Consider the following 19,380-nt stretch of genomic DNA (forward strand, 5'->3'; position numbering starts at 1 on the left):
ATAGGACAATGTGCAAACGATAATTTCTTCTTTGCTATTACCATGCATCTCTGTGGTCAACTAGAGCTTTTGAGAATTCGCTTTGTTGAACTTGTTGAAAAAGATACCAATGAAAGAACATATTATCGCAACGTATTGGGGTCTTGGGTCAGAAGGCATTACAAATTGATAATATTGGCCAAAAATATTGAAGACACCTTTAATGTCATTATTTTATTTCGTTTAACAATAACTACCATTGTTATTGCTGTTTCAGGTATTTGTATATATCGTAATCGCACATTTAATTTTGTTTGTTATTAAAAATTTTTTATAATTTATAATAACTAAAGTAATTTACTACAGTATTTACTAAAATATAATTTACTACAGTATTAACAATTTTTTTATAAAAATTTATTTACAAAAATTTGATTAATGATATTAAAATTAACCAAAGTTATTATATATTTATAATAAATTATTCTGAAATGAATATAAGAGCTGTTGAGAAAGAATTGTACGAAAAATATCTAGTATCAATATATACCGAAATAAAATATCATGTGTATATAACAAAAGAATCATTCAAAAATTGTCAAATTTTTATTTTTATTAAATGTAAATATATTGATTACGTAATAGGTGAATTAAAAAAAATATTGCGGCTATTCAATTTTCAAAAGATGAATATTTGAAACAGTTTTTTAAAAATCATTTTTTTAGAATATCATTGACGTAGATAAAAAAGTTAATTATTATAAACCTTTTATATAAAATATTTTTTACATAAAATATTTACAGTTTCGCAAGTTATCTTCATGTCCACATTTATTCTTGGAATGCTAATATTTCATAAACATTGCAGTTCACTTCATTAGGACGAAAAATAATCTAATACAATATTCTATCAGACTGCTTCTTACCCTGATGTAAAGTTCAAGTTACGTATAAGGGAAAATTTCGTTCGTTAAAATCAATTATTATTGTAATAATTGATAATAGTAGTATTTATTGATTCCCCTCGGGGATACAACACAAATATCTTAACAAATATCCTCCGTGAACAATACAAAAATTATGTGCAAAGCCTTATTCTAACTATTAATTAAAATTTAATCAAAAACTTAATTCTCTCTTATCGCTCGCCATGTCACACTCACACATAGGAGAAGCGCGGACAGCGCGAACGGTATAAGGTTGAAAAGAAAAAATGACACAATTAAAATTGAGATTAAAAACCATTTTTATTCTTATAAAAATCTCTTAAAGGATTTAACTTTGAAATAAAATTTTAAAAAAATTAAAAATCTTTAACATTAATATGTCATTTTAGTTAAAACTTAAAAAAAGAGAAATCATCCGCTTTGCCCGACCTCCCTGGGCAAAGCGAATGAATCACGCGAACAATGCAAATGAAATTTAAAAAATTAAAATCAGTCTTGGCAATCATTACAAAAGTAGCTAGTAACCAAATCCTCTATATGTAATGCCTTCATAGGTCCATCCAGTGCACTGACTGCATTGGATCAGTAATAAACAAATCATCATACTGCATTGTGGCAAAAAATAAACAAAAATGAGATATAAACAAACACATGCCTTTCATACACTTGAAAGATCGTCTGTCCTTCCATATTTCCAGTATTTTCATTGTAATCATATACCAAATAAAAAGGATGGATCATCCGCTTTGTCTCCACCCGCCTAAAAGATCTACCTGGCGTGAATTTGGAAAGATTAGAATAAGTTGAAATATCAAGAGAAAAATTTTAACCTCGGATATATGTTTAAAGACACAGAATTTTTATAAAAAATCATTCGCTGATTAAGGAATTACAGATAACAATTAAGCTGCGTACTTAAGGAAAAATCGCAAGAAAACACTCAATTTTCTATATGTCTCTATTAAACACAAACGCAATCGTATGTCGTTTCGTACTTTCATCTAGCAGTTGAAGGAATGACCAATTAACCTTTCAGCGAAAGGTTAATTGGTCATTCCTTCAACTGCTAGAGACTCATAGCGCAATCTCAGATAGATAAGCGAAAATAAAAGGTATTCGCTTTACCCAAGGCGTCCATTTTGCCTGGGCTCCCCCTACGTATGGATCCCGTCGCAAGTTCCATTCTAAACTTATTCATTGAGCAAATTCTATTCTGTTAACACGTGTATAGTATACCCTATCTCTCTTTCTCTCTCTCTCTCCTCTTCTCCTCTCTCACACCTCATTTTCATCCCTTCTTTCATTCTCCCATACACTTCCTTCCTTCACATCCTTTCTATCATCTCCCACCATTCTCTTTTAGCCCTCCAACTTCCAAAAATCAATATTATTACTGGCGATATATGTATATAAAGTTTCATTAAACATTAAAAATCAGAATTTGACATTTTGGAAGATTCTGTTGTAAATATAAGAAATTAGGCATTTAGAAAAAACAGAAAAATGTCCTTTTCAGGAATGCGTATAATTATGTCCATTAAGAATTACGATTATACTAATGTATTAAAGAGTATGTTATCTGCCCAGTTGTTTATCGTACAATCATTTTTGTTTACGCATGCCGGTGAAACTTTACGGAAACAAAGCGAATCAATTTTTTGGGCTATATATAGCACAACATGGCATAACATGCCGCCCTCTATAATAAAGGATTTCATACTTATTATGATGAGGACGAAAATCTCTCTTCAACTTACTGCTGGAAAGTTTTTTTATGTTACTCGAAGGACTACGACAGATATTCTAAAAACTGCCTTGACTTACATATCGTTTTTACGAGTAACAATGGAAGAATAGTTCAGTTATTATATGAAATTATTTGTTTATTATATTACATGTAGATAATGGTGTGTAAATATATGAAATACAATATAATTATATATATTTCAGTATATTGCAGTTTCTCTAATCATATATTTTATTTTTAGTTCTTCTTAAACATTTTTGTTCTGCATAAAAACTTAAACAAATTTATTACATACATTGTTATTATTGTAATAATTTGCAAACATCGAAAGATATCGAACAAATTTAAGTTTGTTCTTTTACTGCTTAATTTACTTCTATTATATATGAACATTCTTTTAAAATGTAATATATGATAAATAAATAAAAATATTAAATAAATATTTTTTACTATTATATAATTGTTATTACCAAGAATAATTACATTAACAAAAATAATTAATGTTATTGGACAAATGGAATTACAATCACACATAAGCATTTTTAGTGAACAGAAAAATTTAGACTTAAAAAAAAAAGGAAAAATTTTCCATTTAAGATTTTAATTATGATTACATCGTTATTATAGATATCATTTATTTAATCTGATAATATAAATTTCAAAAAGTAATACATCGATCATAAAAGAAAAAAAAGAATACATAATTAAAGATGTAGCTTAAAAAAGTTGAAATTTATCTTACCATCTGCTCTTGTCACACATTTGTTATTGATCATTATGTCAAACAGACGCTGTAAGTTCAACGCAAAATGTCATTGTTAAAATCGTGACCATTCAAAAGTATCGAAATAAAATTTATCGTAGATACAGTGCATTATGGATATTATGGAAAAACGTGGATGTTACGGAAATGTATGATCACAGAAATTATAGTGCCATACTTATCTTACCACCATAAGAACCGATCAATGAACAAGTGATACGTCTGACTATAGTAATTTCTTTCGGAGCTGTACAATGTACTGTATAAATTGAACAATATTTTATGTATTACATCGCCACAATTTTCTTGCAATTGAATTAGCACATCGCCGGGCAATATGAAAACAAATTGGAATAGTGGCATGGAATATGGCTTTTCGTTGATAAGGATGATAATGTGGATAGTCGGTGTATGGCCTTTGCATCATGACGATATAATATGTACATTTCGTTGGATTATCATATTCATTGAGCAGGTAAGACATTATATAAAAATAATTTCTTTTCTTAAGTATAGGACGCAATAAATGCAAATGTCTATATTGTCCATAATGTATTAAAATTTTTTATTTAAAGTTACTATAATTATAATTTAATTAATAACATCTTTTAATTTGATAATTTTAATTTTGAGGGATTTCAGATGTAATTAATGTTTAAAAAAAAATCATAAAAACCTTTAATTAATTTGATGTCTAATTTAAATTAAATTTATTTCTATTATCAATTATTATGTACAATAACAAAAACAAAATTAATCTGGGCTAATGAGAGTTAGCGCGAGAGGAGGTGCACAATAAAATTTTAACAAATAAATTTGTTACTTCATTTGATATGTTGATGTCTTCTTTATTTAAAATCTTGAGAAATCTTGAATGTCTCAATTCTCTCTTTGGAATTTTCAGCAATATTCATAATCCATATTAGATTTCATGAACGGTCAAGGTAGAATCACTCAGATCTATTCATCATTCTGGATATCTTAAACGGATTCAATCAATTCCATAAAATTTATTAAAAAGTGATTATTTGTGAATATTAATGTCATTCAAAATTTCATGATAAGATTTAGCAATTGTGTGGATTACAGTTTTGGCAACCTGTGAGTGACTCTACCTTGACCGTTTGCGAAATCTAATATGAATTAAGAATATTGCTAATGAAGATTCCAAAGAAAATCGAAACATTCAAGATTTCTCAAGATTTTAAATAAATAAGACATCAGCACATCAAATGAAGTAACAAATTTATTTGTTAAATTTATTTGTTAAAATTTTATTGCGTACTTTTTCTGGCGCTGACTCTCATTAGGCCAGATTAATTTTGTTTTTGTTATTTTAAAGAGAGAGAGAGTCCTTTAACATATTTATTTTTATTTATTATGTATAATCTAATTCATGTTCTATAAAATGGTTGAACCTTTGCTATCATATAGTCTCTCACAGTGATCTGCTTGCTAATAGAACTTTTCATAAACTGCGGTGACATCAAAGATGCTTTGGAGGTTTTTCTTGTAATGGAGGCGAACTTGCATTCGTGGATAAATATCATTTTCGCGCGCATTTACATGAAAAAGATTGCTGTCAACGTGACATCTGCGATTGACGACTGGTCGTCTTTGTCAATAAAGAAGCAATCTTATTTAATAATGACGGGATATGCACGAATAGGTCGAATGATCACTGTGTCTCAATTAATGATTGGATTTATAGCCGCTGTCGTATATTTCTCCACTATTTTTTTTGGAAATAGACAACAGGTAACGTTTTATTTGTAATGCAGATAGTTATCTTAATTATTTTATATCGTATTGGTATACCATATTACATAATATAATTGTAATAAAAAAATTTATATAAATTTATCTATATCAATATATATATATATATAGAAAATTCTATGATTATCATAAATAAAACATTAAAAAGTTAAATTAATTAATAAAGAATAAAATTCTGAAAAAGTGTTATTACTAATATAAACATTTCTTACAAATTTCATTTTTTAATTTGTCATATTTATTATACATTTAATATATATTTGTTATTTGTCTTTTATAAATGTAAAAATGTATAACACATCTTGAGATATTTTAATAGGTCGTAATTATTGGCAATAACACTGAAGCTTTATGGAATTTCGTTCTTCCGTCAACATGCCTATTCCGAGGGGTTTCATATTCTACATACAAAGCACTTTTTCTCATGCAAATATTGCAAGCCTTCATAATCTATACGGCCGAATGTTCAAGCGATTGCTTCTTTTTTGCTATTACTATGCACCTTTGTGGTCAACTAAAACTCCTGAGAATTCGCTTTATTGAACTCATTGATAAAAGTATCAACGAGAGGAATCATTATCATAGCATATTGGGATCTTGGATCAGAAGACATTACAAACTGATAATACTGGCCAGAAATATCGAAGACACCTTCAATCTCAATGTCTTATTTCGTTTATCAATAACTACTATTTTCATTGCGGTTTCAGGTATTTATGTTGCACTTGCCCATTCATTTTCTTTATAACTAATAAAATTTTTTATCATCTTTACTTTACTAAAATATATTATTAAATCTGTTTATGAAAAGATTTACAGAATTTGATTAATAATGTTGAAACTTGCAAACGTTATCATATATTTCTAATAAATTGCTTGACACAACGAATAAGTGCTGTTGAGAAAGAATTGTACCAAAAATATGTAATACCAAAATAAAGTATTAATTGTATCTAAGTACAAAAAATGAAGTACTCAGAAAAAAAAACAAAAAAATATCCTTTTCAGGAACGCGTGTGATTATGTCCATTAAGAATCACGATTATACTAATGTAGTGAAAAGCATAATCTTCGTCCAGTTCTATATTGTGCAGTCCTTTTTATTTACACACGCCGGTGAAACTTTACGAAAACAAAGTGAATCGATCGTTTTGGCAATCTATAATACAACATGGCACAAACTGCCGCCCTCTGTAGTAAAAGATTTCATATTTATTATGATGAGGACGAAGATTCCTCTTCAACTTACTGCTGGAAAATTTTTTTATGTAACTCGAAGCACTATTACAGATATTTTGAAGACTGCATTGTCATACATATCGTTTTTACAAATGGCAGTAGAATAATCCAATTATTATGATATTATTTGTTTATTATATGATATGTAGATAATGAAGTGTAGATAAATGAAGCAGAATATATATTTATATTTCAATATATTACAATATATATAGTTTCTTTATTTCCCATATTTCATGTTTTGATTGTAATTTTGAACATTTATGACAAAGAAATTATCAAGTCATTATTATTATCTGTAAACGTACTATTAATACATAAAATTATTAGATAACGAAATAGTTAGATAAGAACTGTTTAAATAAATAAACAATTAATAATTACAAAACGTTGTAAATTTATGTAATATGTAAGCATTTTTGTTCAGCCTGAAAACTTGGACGCATTTGTTATATATATTGTTATTATTATATAATAATAATAATTGTAAGCATAGAAAATGTTGAAAATGTACGTCGAATACTGATTCTCATAGTTTTCAATCATAATTTTTGGGAAAATGTAGATGTGTGTATGAGTAGAGATATTGAAACACTATGTAGAGTCAGACCGCCAAAAAGTACGCACTTTTTCTTTATGCTATATAACTTATACAAGAATCTGAGTTTAAACAGTAAAATGCTATGGCAATTAAAGAATAATGTATGACAATTTTTGCAATTAATTTAAAATTTTGAAAAATTAAGAATTAATTTATTAAGAAATTATAAAACTTTTAATTAATTCGTGTTTCAAGCGACGCGGTAGCGTCGTGACGTCAAGTGCATAAAAATATAATTAAACAGGTCGTTTGATGGATCGCTTGAATATTATTGCGTATAATATATATGTTCATGCCGATGCCAAATTCGCGACGCTAGCTTTATCTGAAGTTTTGACACCAACAAACTTTAGATTAAAATTACTCAGAAACTAAAACCGCAATCAAAAATCTAAAAACACTTTTATTATATAATGTCATCGATTGCGACCAATCCAAATAAAATTGGTGCAGCCGATACCAAGATCTGGAGATTCATGTCCTGAAAAGAGACCATTTCTTTTCAAATTTTTTCGACTACCTAAATATTATTAATATTAGTACGTATTATTTCTCCATAATTTATACTACGTCTATTATTTGTAAGTATATTTTCATATTCCATAAACTATGTCATTATAAATTTTAATTGATAATGTAAATATTATGTTGAAATAATATATTCACAGAAGTACAATTATTGCTACCCGGATATGTCATGTTTTTTGTTCTCTATAATCCATTGACAATTTTACATTAATATATTGTCAATTTTAGTCACTTTTAGTCTATCTTATGTATCTTAAGTAATGAAATATTTGGCTAATTATATTTATTTTACATCTGTTTTTTGATTAAGAAGAATTTAATATCTTTTTTATGCATTTGGCGTATATTTGTTCTCTTTTTAAAAATTTTTTAAGGTAATCTATTCTCTAAATTTCTTGAAGTGAAATCTTATTTTAAGAGAGTGCAAATATACTATTTTTGGAAAACAATGAAAATATATTTCACTTGTTGAAAAAATAATAATTTTCACAATTTTTGAAAATTTCATATTTAAGAAACTATTCAAGATATTAAAAAAATGTTTAATATAAATGTTTTATAATAAAATTCTCTTATTTGTCTTATTTTGTAAAATAATTAGGTAATAAAATGATTTAGGAAAAATTTAAGTAAATAAATAAATATTAATCAATATCTCAGAGTCAATATCACTAGTATTAATCAGAAATTAAATTACATAAATTGTAAAACAAGAAGTTTAAGATTAAAGATATGTACTCACATTTACAATTTTTCGAAAATGTGTCACGACTTTCGAACGATATAAGTTCGCGTAGGTTCGCGAGGTGACTTGAGTGACTGAGCAGCAGCCTCTATTGCATACTCAGATACATTTACGGGTATCTTCAGTATTTTGTTTTTAACGTAAATTCAGTTAGTCTATCTACCTCTATCTATCTACCTCTATAGTTTATTAACTCCAGTTTCCCCTAAAGTACAGAATGGATATGCACATAATTCTTATCCAAAGAAAAATATAAAGTATGTTCTTAAGTTATCATCTTAATATCAATACAATTCGAAATGACAAATATTTGGAAGTTAAAGTACATTTATTACTTGGGCTTTCTATTATATGCCAAACGATTCTTTCTTTACCTGTAGATCTGCATTACTTCAAATGGTATCGAATAACATACTCACTATATTTCTTGAAAAATGAATAAATTGCATGGAATAAATTGCACTGCAAATTCTGCTTATCGATATTTTTTGCACGCTAGGCAATTCAAGAGACATTGGAGGATTGTAATGCAATAATATAATGATCAAGCAATTTGCCGTCGTACAAACATCTTCTTTGTGGGATCTATAAACATGCATATACATCTAACGCGCGCGAGTAAAGAAAAAAATTCAAAGTTGCTATATTCTCTCAATCAATAGTTGTACAATAAGAGAGGATGATAGACAAAGAATACATGCGCGAATGCCCTAGTGTTGTCAGCATAACGAATCAATTAATAAAGATAGTATTAATGCATTGCATAATATCCTGCCAAACACTATTAAAGAAGTACATACTTGTGCGATCAGCTCAAAATCGCTTCGTGATGCGCTTCGAAAATGGTGTACTGGAACAAGGATGCTATTTACGCATTATCAAGTTACAAAATTTTGGCATGGCTTGTAGGAGTGTGGCCAATTGATGATAATATCTTTTGTTCAAAAATACGTTATTTGTTTGTGATTGTAAGCGAAGTAAGAGAACATTTTTATTTTTAAATATTTTTTAATATATCATATAAATATTTTTAAATATATCATATAAATATATCATGTAAATATATATGATATATATATATATATATAATATATATGATATATATATATATAATATTTATATTATATATATAAAGTATTTCTCAGGCAATACTTTAGAAAATGATAGATCTTTACAAAAAAAAGCAACTTTTGTTAAGGAATTTATATTCTCCGTTGCATTTTTTTTTAGAAGCATTTTCTCAGCATATTCTCATTCGGACTAGCTGTGAGATACGCAAATAATCGTGCAATATTATCGTGTGATATTTGAAAACTTGGTTCAAACTTTTGATTCTTTTATTTCTTGCTTAGGAAATATTGTAAAAAAACAAAATCAAAGAACGTAAATTAGTATTGTTAGATATTATATATATATATCGCGATCGAATGAATTGCTTAAAAATGTGTCAAAACACAGGTTCCTTATAAAAAATTAAATTCTTTAATAAATGTTGATTTTTTTTGTATTAAAATTTATTATTCCTTAAAATTTGTAATAAATTTGTAATATTTTTAAAAATTGAGTACATTTTTTTTTATTGCTTTTGATAATTTTTAAAGTAAAAAACATATACCTAAAGAGATACATTGCTTGTATTGAATAGAATAGTACAAGCTTATCTATTTGGTACAACTGTACATCTTAAATACATTTCTGAGATTATTATTCATCTTTACTATTACTACAAAATATACAAAAATATTTACATTTTATATAAAATATAAGTTTCAAGCACAAGTATGTTTTATATAAATGTAAAAATGTACTTACGAAAAATAAATTTTTCTTGTAAGTGTAAATATCACAAATAAAAAGTTGTATTTTGATTTGCCGCAATAATCTATACAGGGTGTTTCAGAAATAGTTAGCCAAACTTTAAGAACATATTCCACTCATTATAAGAATGAAAAAAGTCATATAAACATAAGTTCGGAAATGCTTCCTTTCCAAGTTATTTTTTTATTTTATACTTATATTTTATACTTATATTTTATATTTATATTTATATTTATATTTTTTATTTTATACTTATATCTATATTTTATAACTTTTTAACGAATGACGATCAAAACTTTCTCAAGGTCACTCAGGTCAACCTTGACAATATATGTCAAGGTCAAGATCATTGGAGAAGGGGACTCCTCTAAATTACATATTTATTCATTTGGTAAATAAGAAATGTTTACAACTTGAAAAGGAAGTGTTTCCAAAAAACTTATGTTTTATGTATGACTTTTTTTCATCCTTATAGTGGGTGAAATATGCTCTTAGAATTTGACTAACTATTTCTGAAACACCTTGTATATTACTATTTAGATTTTGCTGATGACAACACTATTGATGGATGTCTATCTCGCTTGCGAAAACTCCTCTGAGGATCCAATTGACACGTACGTGGTGGCCTCAAGTGCAATGCTCGGAATTATCAAACTTACTATGCTGCAAATACAACGATCCACACTTTCGATCAATTTATGCTCTGCTATTCAGGACTGGTGTAACATCAAGGATGCGAGGTCGCGCGAGATCATGATTCAGTATGCACGTACGGCGAAAATAATTTCGCTGTCTCTGTTTTACTGTGGCTTCGTTTCCCTTACATTTTATCTGTTGCGACTTTTATCCTTTATAAACGCTACAGCCAACGGAAGGACGTTTGTCCTTCCGATGACCTGTCTCTTCGAGTCCGTCTCCAATCTCCAGTATGTCCTCATTACATTCTATCAGGTGATTCAGTTGTTTGTGACATATGCTGGAAACTGCTGTACGGAGGGAATTTTTGTCGGTATCACAATGCATCTGTGTGGACAGCTCAAACTTCTAATGAGCGACTTTCATCAAATCGATCACAAGTATAAATACAAAGGAGGCAACATCATTGAAGAATTCGTCGTAAGACATCGAAAGTTGTTAAAACTCACGGAAACTATCGAAGATTCCTATAGTATAATTATTTTAACTCAGATTTTCACCAGCGCTATTTTGATATGCATAACAGGTAAGTCTTTGAATTATATATTTTCGGGATTTTTTTATGTATAGGAGAGTTTATGATATCCAAAAGAAATATAAATATATGTATATTTTTAATTATTGCCTCAAAAAATCAAAATGTACAATATATGGTGTCTAGTAAATTTCGACAAAGCGCTTGTATGCAGATAGAGCAGATTAAGTTGAATCGAAAAATCCTCTATCATTTTCCAATTTTCGCAATAGTGAATGAGATATTAATTTTTAAAAATTGTCGAATAAGCGGGTAAAATTGACGCATAAAACAATTTTAAAATTCTTTTCAAAGTTCTTTATAAAATATCTTAAAGTTTCTTAAGGAATTCTTAAAAGTTTCTTAAAGTTGTTTTATACATCATTTTAGACATTTTACTCATTTTAAAAAAAAGATTACGAAAATTGCAAAATAGCAGAAAACTTTCCGACACATTTTAGTCTACTCCATTTACACACGAGCGCTTTGTCAAAATACTGGACATCCTGTATAATTTTAATTTTAATATTCAGTTTCAAATTTTATTTTATTATATGTTGTGTGTGCGTGTGTGTGTGTGTGTGTGTGTGTGTGTGTGTGTGTGTGTGTGTGTGTGTGTGTAACTTTGCTTTAATTGATTTGATATGTAAAAATTGTGTGAAAATGTAATATATATGAGGATTGTGTTATGTAAGTTCCTAAAAAATTTATTTCTATAATAGCATTGTAAATGCATATTTGGATATCAAAAAGCAAATAAAAATAAATATTATATTACTTTATTACAAAAGCAAGTTTACGTATTGTAAGAATATCCTATACATTTTATATTATATTAGTCTAGTTGAGCTGAGTTATGAGAGAGTCAAAATAAAATTTTTAAATAATTATAATTTTAAAAAGATCAATCAGAGACTAAAATGTATTAATTTAAGGCTTTGGACTCATCGTATCCTGGCACATTCATGACATAGTTATGACGGTGAAGAGCATTGTAATAATGATTGTTATGTTGATGCAATGTTTTCTGTATTCATATGCGGGTGATAATTTGAGGGATCAAAGCGAGGCCTTGTCATTCGCGCTTTATGACAGCAATTGGTGCGATTTTTCGCCTAATGATATAAGAGACTTAGCGTTTATTATGATAAAAACGAATATACCCATTCGTCTAACTGCCGGAAAATTTTTCTACGTCACACGTGCTACTTTTACGGACATTTTAAAAACTGCAGTATCTTACTTATCCGCTTTACGTGTTATGATTGATAAACAAGAAATAAATAGTTACTAGTTTACTAATAAAGATTTTTCTTTATTACATATCATGTCATATATTATTTAAGAGAAACATTTGCAGAGATGTGAAATTTTTAGTCCAATATTGATATATAATATTAACATATAATTTTAATTTACATTAGGTAAAAATTTGACATTCTTAGAAGAATATTACAAGCAAACCATTCAAAAATTCCTTATTTTGAATTTTCTTCTTAAATAAGACTATATCTTACGATAAAATTTTTTAAATAGATAAATTTAATTGTAGAAAATCATCTAATAAATATATTTGTCTAAAATTAATTTTTATATTTATTTTGACAAAGAAATTTTGTTTAAATATATGTATATAAAATTATTAATATATAAAATTACTTACTTGTAGCGTATATTATTCCAGTTTTCATAATGTGAATATATCGACAACAACAAAATTTACAAAACAATTTATCCGTACTATATGTTTTTCACGTTTACTCACCCGTACTATATGTTTTTATGCTCAAAAGAAACTAAAATCAAAAGAACTAAATCTACAATATTTACAGTTGAAATGATATAAAGATTGCCTAGACGAAATAAAATGTAATACAGAACTAGAATGTAGTATAAGCGTAGTATAAGCGGGAGATGAAGTTTTTCTCTTGACAGTATGCTTATGCTTGAAACGCAATCATTAAGCGACTAACGAACACAACTAACGAAATATATTCTCACAAATTCTTATTGCAATAGCTATGCATATAACAACATAATTCTCTATATTCTATGATAATGTGTTAAGAGCATAGTGGCAGGCTGGTATAAGTTTTCAAGATGAATAAAAAATAACTCGAAACACAGACAGACGTTATATCGAACATATCATCGGTTATTGGTGGCAGTTATAGTTATTACCTTAACCCGATGGCAAGTGAACGATGGAAAGACGATGTTACATATGCGATAACCCCTTTTAAATTGGTTGCATGGTCCATTGGTATTTGGCCACTTCAAGTTCGTAATACTTATTCGTTGATATCATATGTCTTTGGCATCTTTTCCGCGGTATGAATTTTCTGAGTTTTATCTCAATAATCAATGACATATACGATTCTTTGAGGACAACGTAAATTAATATTTATTTGGTATTTTATTATATGAAGATGTGTCAATAGGTCCTCTTGATTGTCTTACCTTGTTTCGAGATTTATTTGGGTTGCACTGACGCAGAAACAAGCATAGATTGTCTCATGTTAATCTTTTGCGGAATACTTGGTGTGTTAAAGATAATATGGTTTCGCATTTACGCAAGAAATTTGGCTAACAATTATAGCTCTGCCATGAAGGATTATGTAACAATTGAAAATGCAAAAGAACGTGCCATCATGAGGAAACATGCTTTTATGGGAAGAACTCTGTGCTGTTTAATTTTGGGCTTTGCTTATTTTAGTTCTATAATGTATGGACTAATCGCTATTTTAGATGAATATAAGCATGTCAATATAACGAACGAAAATATCATGCCAGAGTATCCAATACCATCGAAATGCTTTATGAAGTTCTTAAATGCTCCAATAAGCATGCATAAAATCTTCTGCCTCGTCGATGTTGTTGCATTAATACTAGCGAGTACTACTAATCATGGTATTGTCAACGTGTTATTTGACATCTTTTTATCTTTTTGTTGTATTTAATCTTTAAAGATTAGCAACGTTTATTTTAAAATACATGTTTACTTACATATAAGTACATTCTATGCCTAAGCAATTTTTATTGTTTATTCTCTAAATCTGAATCAGTGGATTACTAATTATTTAGTGGCATACTTGGCATTGATAATCAGTGAAGTTCAATTAAAAAAGGAAGAATATTTAATATTTAATATTTGAGCATTATATTACTAAAATACTGATATTTGCACATTAATTTGAATTTTTCAATATTCGTTGAATTTAAGTACTAAAAGGTTAGTTAGATCACATAATAAAAATTAGCTAGGTCAGGGATCTTATATTTAATTCATTGATTACCAGTGGCATATTCGACATGATAGTGATTATTGACTGATTCAGATTTAGAGAGTATTAATGCAAATACTTATATTGTCTACTAATTTAGATAACATTGTTAAAGCATAGAAGTTTTGCTTTATTTATATTAAAAAAGTATTGTTCTGTATATTTATTAGTGTATTATTATATTTTTGATTTTCTTTAATGATTAAAAGGTAACGACGCTTTGTTTCTGAATGCTACATTGCATGTTTGCGGTCAAGTGAAAATTCTGAGAGCCAATTTTCTTAATTTTGATATCAAAGGTCCGCATATCTATAATCGTTTTAACGTATTGATTGAAAGACACAAATACTTAATAAAACTGGCCAGAGAACTTGCTGAAATGATTAGTTTCGTTTTATTGATAGAATTATTTCTTATCAGTATTCTTTTATGTATAATGGGTGTGTAAATGATATACTACTTATAATTATTTTGCAAATCGTATTATGATATAAAAATCTATATTAAAGAAATACATTTTTTTTTCAGGATTTCAACTTATTTTACAATTAGGTGAAAACAACGTTGTTTTAATTACAAAAAATATAATGGTACAAAGTACCTTTCTAACACAATTAACTTTATACGGTGTTATTGGGAATTATTTAAGATCTGAAATGGAAGAAATAGGGCTTTCTATTTATCGGAGCACTTGGTACAATTTTCCTGCAAAGCTAACGAGACATATGATATTTATTCTTATGTGTTCAGATTCCCCTGTCGCTTTGCAAGCTGGAAATTTTATCGTGGTAAATTTGGCAACTTACGTAAGCATCTTAAAAACATCTCTTTCGTATTTATCTGTACTTCGTGTAATGGTAAAGGTGTGAAATATAACATATTACAATAAAGAAATAATTTTACAAATTATAAATATATAATTTAGACGAATGTTAATTTGATGCAAAAGAAAAAAATGTATTGAAACGTTATTTTAATAAAATTGTTGATTATAATTACAAGTCATTACTACAGTCATCTGTACCAAATCTATTTTATATATAATTAATGTACAATATATTCATTTAAACAATGTGCATATATACAATATGGAGTGTATCTGAAATAATGTCCACTAATCATGGTGCTATTCCCAATAAAAAAATTGAGTCGAAAAGTCCTCTCCATTTTGCAATTTTCGGAATTCTTTTTTTTAATTTTTTGTTTAATAAAAAATTTTAAATTAAATTTAAAAACATATAAGACAACTTACGATGTTTTTAAGAGTATTCTTTTTTTGTTAATAACTTTTTAATGAAGGACGACCGCAGGCTAAAATCTTTCGAATGAAATTAAAAAAATAAATTTTTGATGTAATGCGCACATATATAGGTTCTATCTCAATCACTAATAGATTCTCTAGAAATAGAATATGAAAAATACTGTGTACTAATAAACTTGGAACAAAAGACGTGCATACTGGATTGTTCAAGAAAGGCAAGATTGTCGCCAGAACAATTTCTATCGGCGATCGCTATCTACAATTTTTGCACGCGACCAATCTAAGTTAACTTATGCAGCCAACTACCTCATCAACTTAATAAAGCCGCGATTAAGAGTGCATTCCATTTGACGCTCGCAACACATGAAATTATTTTATTCTTGTTGTTTAAATGTTAAGAAAGGATAAATAATGCTCGCAAACTTTGTGAGCGTCAAAGGAAATGTACTCCGAGTTACCTTAATGCACCCAACTACTTATTATTTTTAAAAGTTAACTTAGCCAACCTATCCAAAACCATATAATGATATAGCGATTCGTTACTTCAATAATATAAACAACACTTTTATGCAAACCAATAAAAATTGATCATAACAGCAATTTTTTTTATTCGTAAATGACAGCCAATTTGTCTTGTCGAGTCCAACATCCAGTGTCCTTATTACATTTTACCAGGTGATTTAATTATTCATGACATAAGAAGGAATTTTCGTCGGTATCACGATGCATTTTAAGGACAATTGGAATTTTAGAATTTAGATAATTGATTTTTAGCGGATCGAGTGTCACAAATACAAAGGAGACATCGCTGTTAAATTCTTTATTAGCTGATCGAGATAGTGAATAATATGCAAATATAAATTAAAAAATTAATCATTTGCACAATATATATTTTTATTTTTATTCAATCAAAAGAATATTAAATTGAAATAAAATATAAGACAATTAGAACTTACACAAAAGGAAATATATACAATAGAACTAACAATTCGTGCAATGAAAAAAGTAGTTATTCGATGAACGATAACTTAGAAAATTTAGTCATACTATATAAATTCTTGCGTAACAATGGAAATTTTGCATGAAAGCCTAATTCTCTATGTTTTACTATAATGCTCTAAGAGCGTAGACAGAATGATGAATGGATATATGCCTCTAGCTGAATAAAAAATGAATCGAAATAGTGGCATTACATCTATGTACGAAGCGAATCATCAGTCATTGGCATCAGTTACAGTTATTACCTCGTCCCGATGACGAATATACGATGGAAAGACGATGTCTCGTACGCAATGATCCCCTTCAAATTGCTAACGTGGCCCATCGGTGTTTGGCCACTTCAAGTTTATAACATTTATTCGCTCTTACGATGCATCTTTGCTACCTGTTGCGTGGTACGCATCTTTTTCAGTGAACCTTGTCGCGTGATAGTCCCAGGACATATACGTAAAACATCTTCCACATCACATCGTCCTAAACAAAACTTCGCAATGGCAATACCAAGTGCTTGTTGACTCTTCCTGTACTCCTGGATAATAGATGTCATTGACAACGTGAAATATTTCTTTCTAGAGATAACGTGAGTGGGCCATGAATGAGCACGATCGTAAACCTTGAAAGTTTTGATTCAAACGAAAATCATTTTTCTTAAAATTTTTATGTCTGTTGTTGCTCATTCATGCTTAATGATAGTATTTTAATTCATTCTAAGTATATATTCTACATGTATTCTATATGATTTATTTCACGATTTGTATAAGAAAAACAAAATGAATACAGAATGGCAAATAAATTCTCATTGGTCGTATTTAGCAGAATGTTTATTTTGCAGTTGTTGGAAGTTTTCTTTTCGCGTTGATTGAATTATATTTTTAGATCTAGGGAATAGTCCTGAATGAAGAAAACTTTGAAAGATACACATAGAAAGAAAAATTTTCCTGAAATATCCTATAAAATTATAGGATATATAATTTTATTATATATTCTATTATTATAGGATATATAATTATAGGATATAATATCCTATAAAATTTAGATCTGAAAATAATTTTGTTGGGCTAAAATACATAAAATGCTTAAAATAATTATATAAGATGTTCAAGTTAATTGCTAAAATGTCAATATTTTTTGTAACATTGCGCATCATTAAGTTTTCTGCAATTATTTTGATGATTCAATAAAATTATGTTCAGTTTTTTATTTAAGTTTTTTATTTAAATTTTTAGATATTTCAGGAAAATCTCATTCTTTTCGTGCAGATAACATTAAATCTTTAAACATATAATTATATATATTCTTTATCTTTAAATCAGATTATATTCTAACATCTTTTTATGTTTTATGCACAGACAAAATATTGTAGCTATATTTGCATTAGTTTCTAACCGTTATTTGCAATTAATATTAATAAAGATTCATCAAAGTAGAATGCAGACATATCTTTTTTAAACACATAAAGCTTTATATATAATATAAATTTATACATATCAACAGAGCTTAATGGTAATATTACCTTCCATCGAACTCTACACGAACTGCAATAACGCTGAACAGAACGTAGACAGCCTTATGTTACTCTGTTGTGGAATACTTGGTATACTAAAGACAGTATGGTTTCGCATTCACGCAAAGAATTTGACTAACAATTACAACTCTGCTCTAAACGATTATTTGATGATTAAAAACGCAAAACATCGGGCCATTATGCGAAAACATGCTTCTACGGGAAGAATTCTCTGCTGTTTCCTAATGTGTTTTTCTTACTTTAGTTGTCTATTATACACAATAATTCCTTTTTTGGGTAATGCTAATAATAAAATAAATGTAACGAGTGAGGCCATGTTACAATATACAGTACCATCAAGATGTGCTTTGGAGTACTTCAATGCTCCAACAAGCATGCACACAATCTTGTGTCTCATCGAAGCTATCTCGCTTACTCTAACAAGTACTACTAATCATGGTAATATTTGCTGTTTGATATTTTTGTTTATTTTTTGGTGTTATGTAATTTAGAACATTATTTAGAACATTTTATAAACTCAAAATTATATAATTGGAATTAAAAAAAATTTTTATAATATATATTGTGCCTTCTTGTCTGTTAACAATATCATTACGAAAATTAATATTATTTTATCGATAATTATCTTCATTTAAATAATTTTAAATACAAGAAAGAAAATCAGTTTTTTGATAGCATAAATAATAATGGAATCAACACAGATATTTAAATTAAATAAGAAATAATAGATACAAATTGTTTTAATATTACTACTAGTTCAAGAAGACTTATTGTAAAAAAAATTATACTCTTCTAATTTATACTCTTTTGTGGATATAAATATGTGTATGTGTATATATATATATATATATATATATATATATATATACGTAATAGTAAGTAAAGTAATATAATTAATTTACGTTTTAGTACGTAAGGTAGGGTACGAAGTAAGTAGGTTAACTTAAAGAGAAAG

At 27.9% G+C, this 19,380-nt stretch overlaps 2 protein-coding genes across 2 annotated transcripts in view; both read left to right on the plus strand.

Annotated features, from left to right (window-relative positions):
* Positions 1-9,170: 9,170 nt before the first annotated feature.
* LOC105618159 (odorant receptor 85c-like) lies at positions 9,171-15,509 on the plus strand. Its single transcript, XM_012199703.1, has 5 exons — positions 9,171-9,305; positions 10,687-11,368; positions 12,292-12,590; positions 13,798-14,266; positions 15,391-15,509. The coding sequence occupies exons 1-5, from the start codon at positions 9,171-9,173 to the stop codon at positions 15,507-15,509; spliced, it is 1,704 nt and encodes a 567-aa protein (XP_012055093.1).
* A 1,645-nt stretch (positions 15,510-17,154) lies between these two features.
* The window catches only part of LOC105618170 (odorant receptor 45b-like), a 3,880-nt gene continuing 1,654 nt past the window's right edge, over positions 17,155-19,380 (plus strand). The window contains exons 1-2 of the mRNA XM_012199713.1: positions 17,155-17,295; positions 18,395-18,863. Coding sequence (XP_012055103.1) covers positions 17,155-17,295; positions 18,395-18,863 — 610 coding nt within the window. The remainder of the gene's footprint in view (positions 17,296-18,394; positions 18,864-19,380) is intronic.

The sequence above is a fragment of the Atta cephalotes genome, assembly GCF_000143395.1.
Source record: "Atta cephalotes unplaced genomic scaffold scaffold00001, whole genome shotgun sequence".
Classification (NCBI taxonomy): Eukaryota; Metazoa; Arthropoda; class Insecta; order Hymenoptera; family Formicidae; genus Atta; species Atta cephalotes.

Excerpts from the sequence above, each read along its gene's own strand:
- LOC105618159 (XM_012199703.1), top strand. The coding sequence starts at position 9,171 with ATGGTGTACTGGAACAAGGATGCTATTTACGCATTATCAAGTTACAAA. Across the intron at positions 11,369-12,291 it reads TATTTTGATATGCATAACAG|GCTTTGGACTCATCGTATCC; the intron begins GTAAGTCTTTGA and ends TATTAATTTAAG. Across the intron at positions 12,591-13,797 it reads CGGACATTTTAAAAACTGCA|GTCCTCTTGATTGTCTTACC; the intron begins GTATCTTACTTA and ends ATGTGTCAATAG.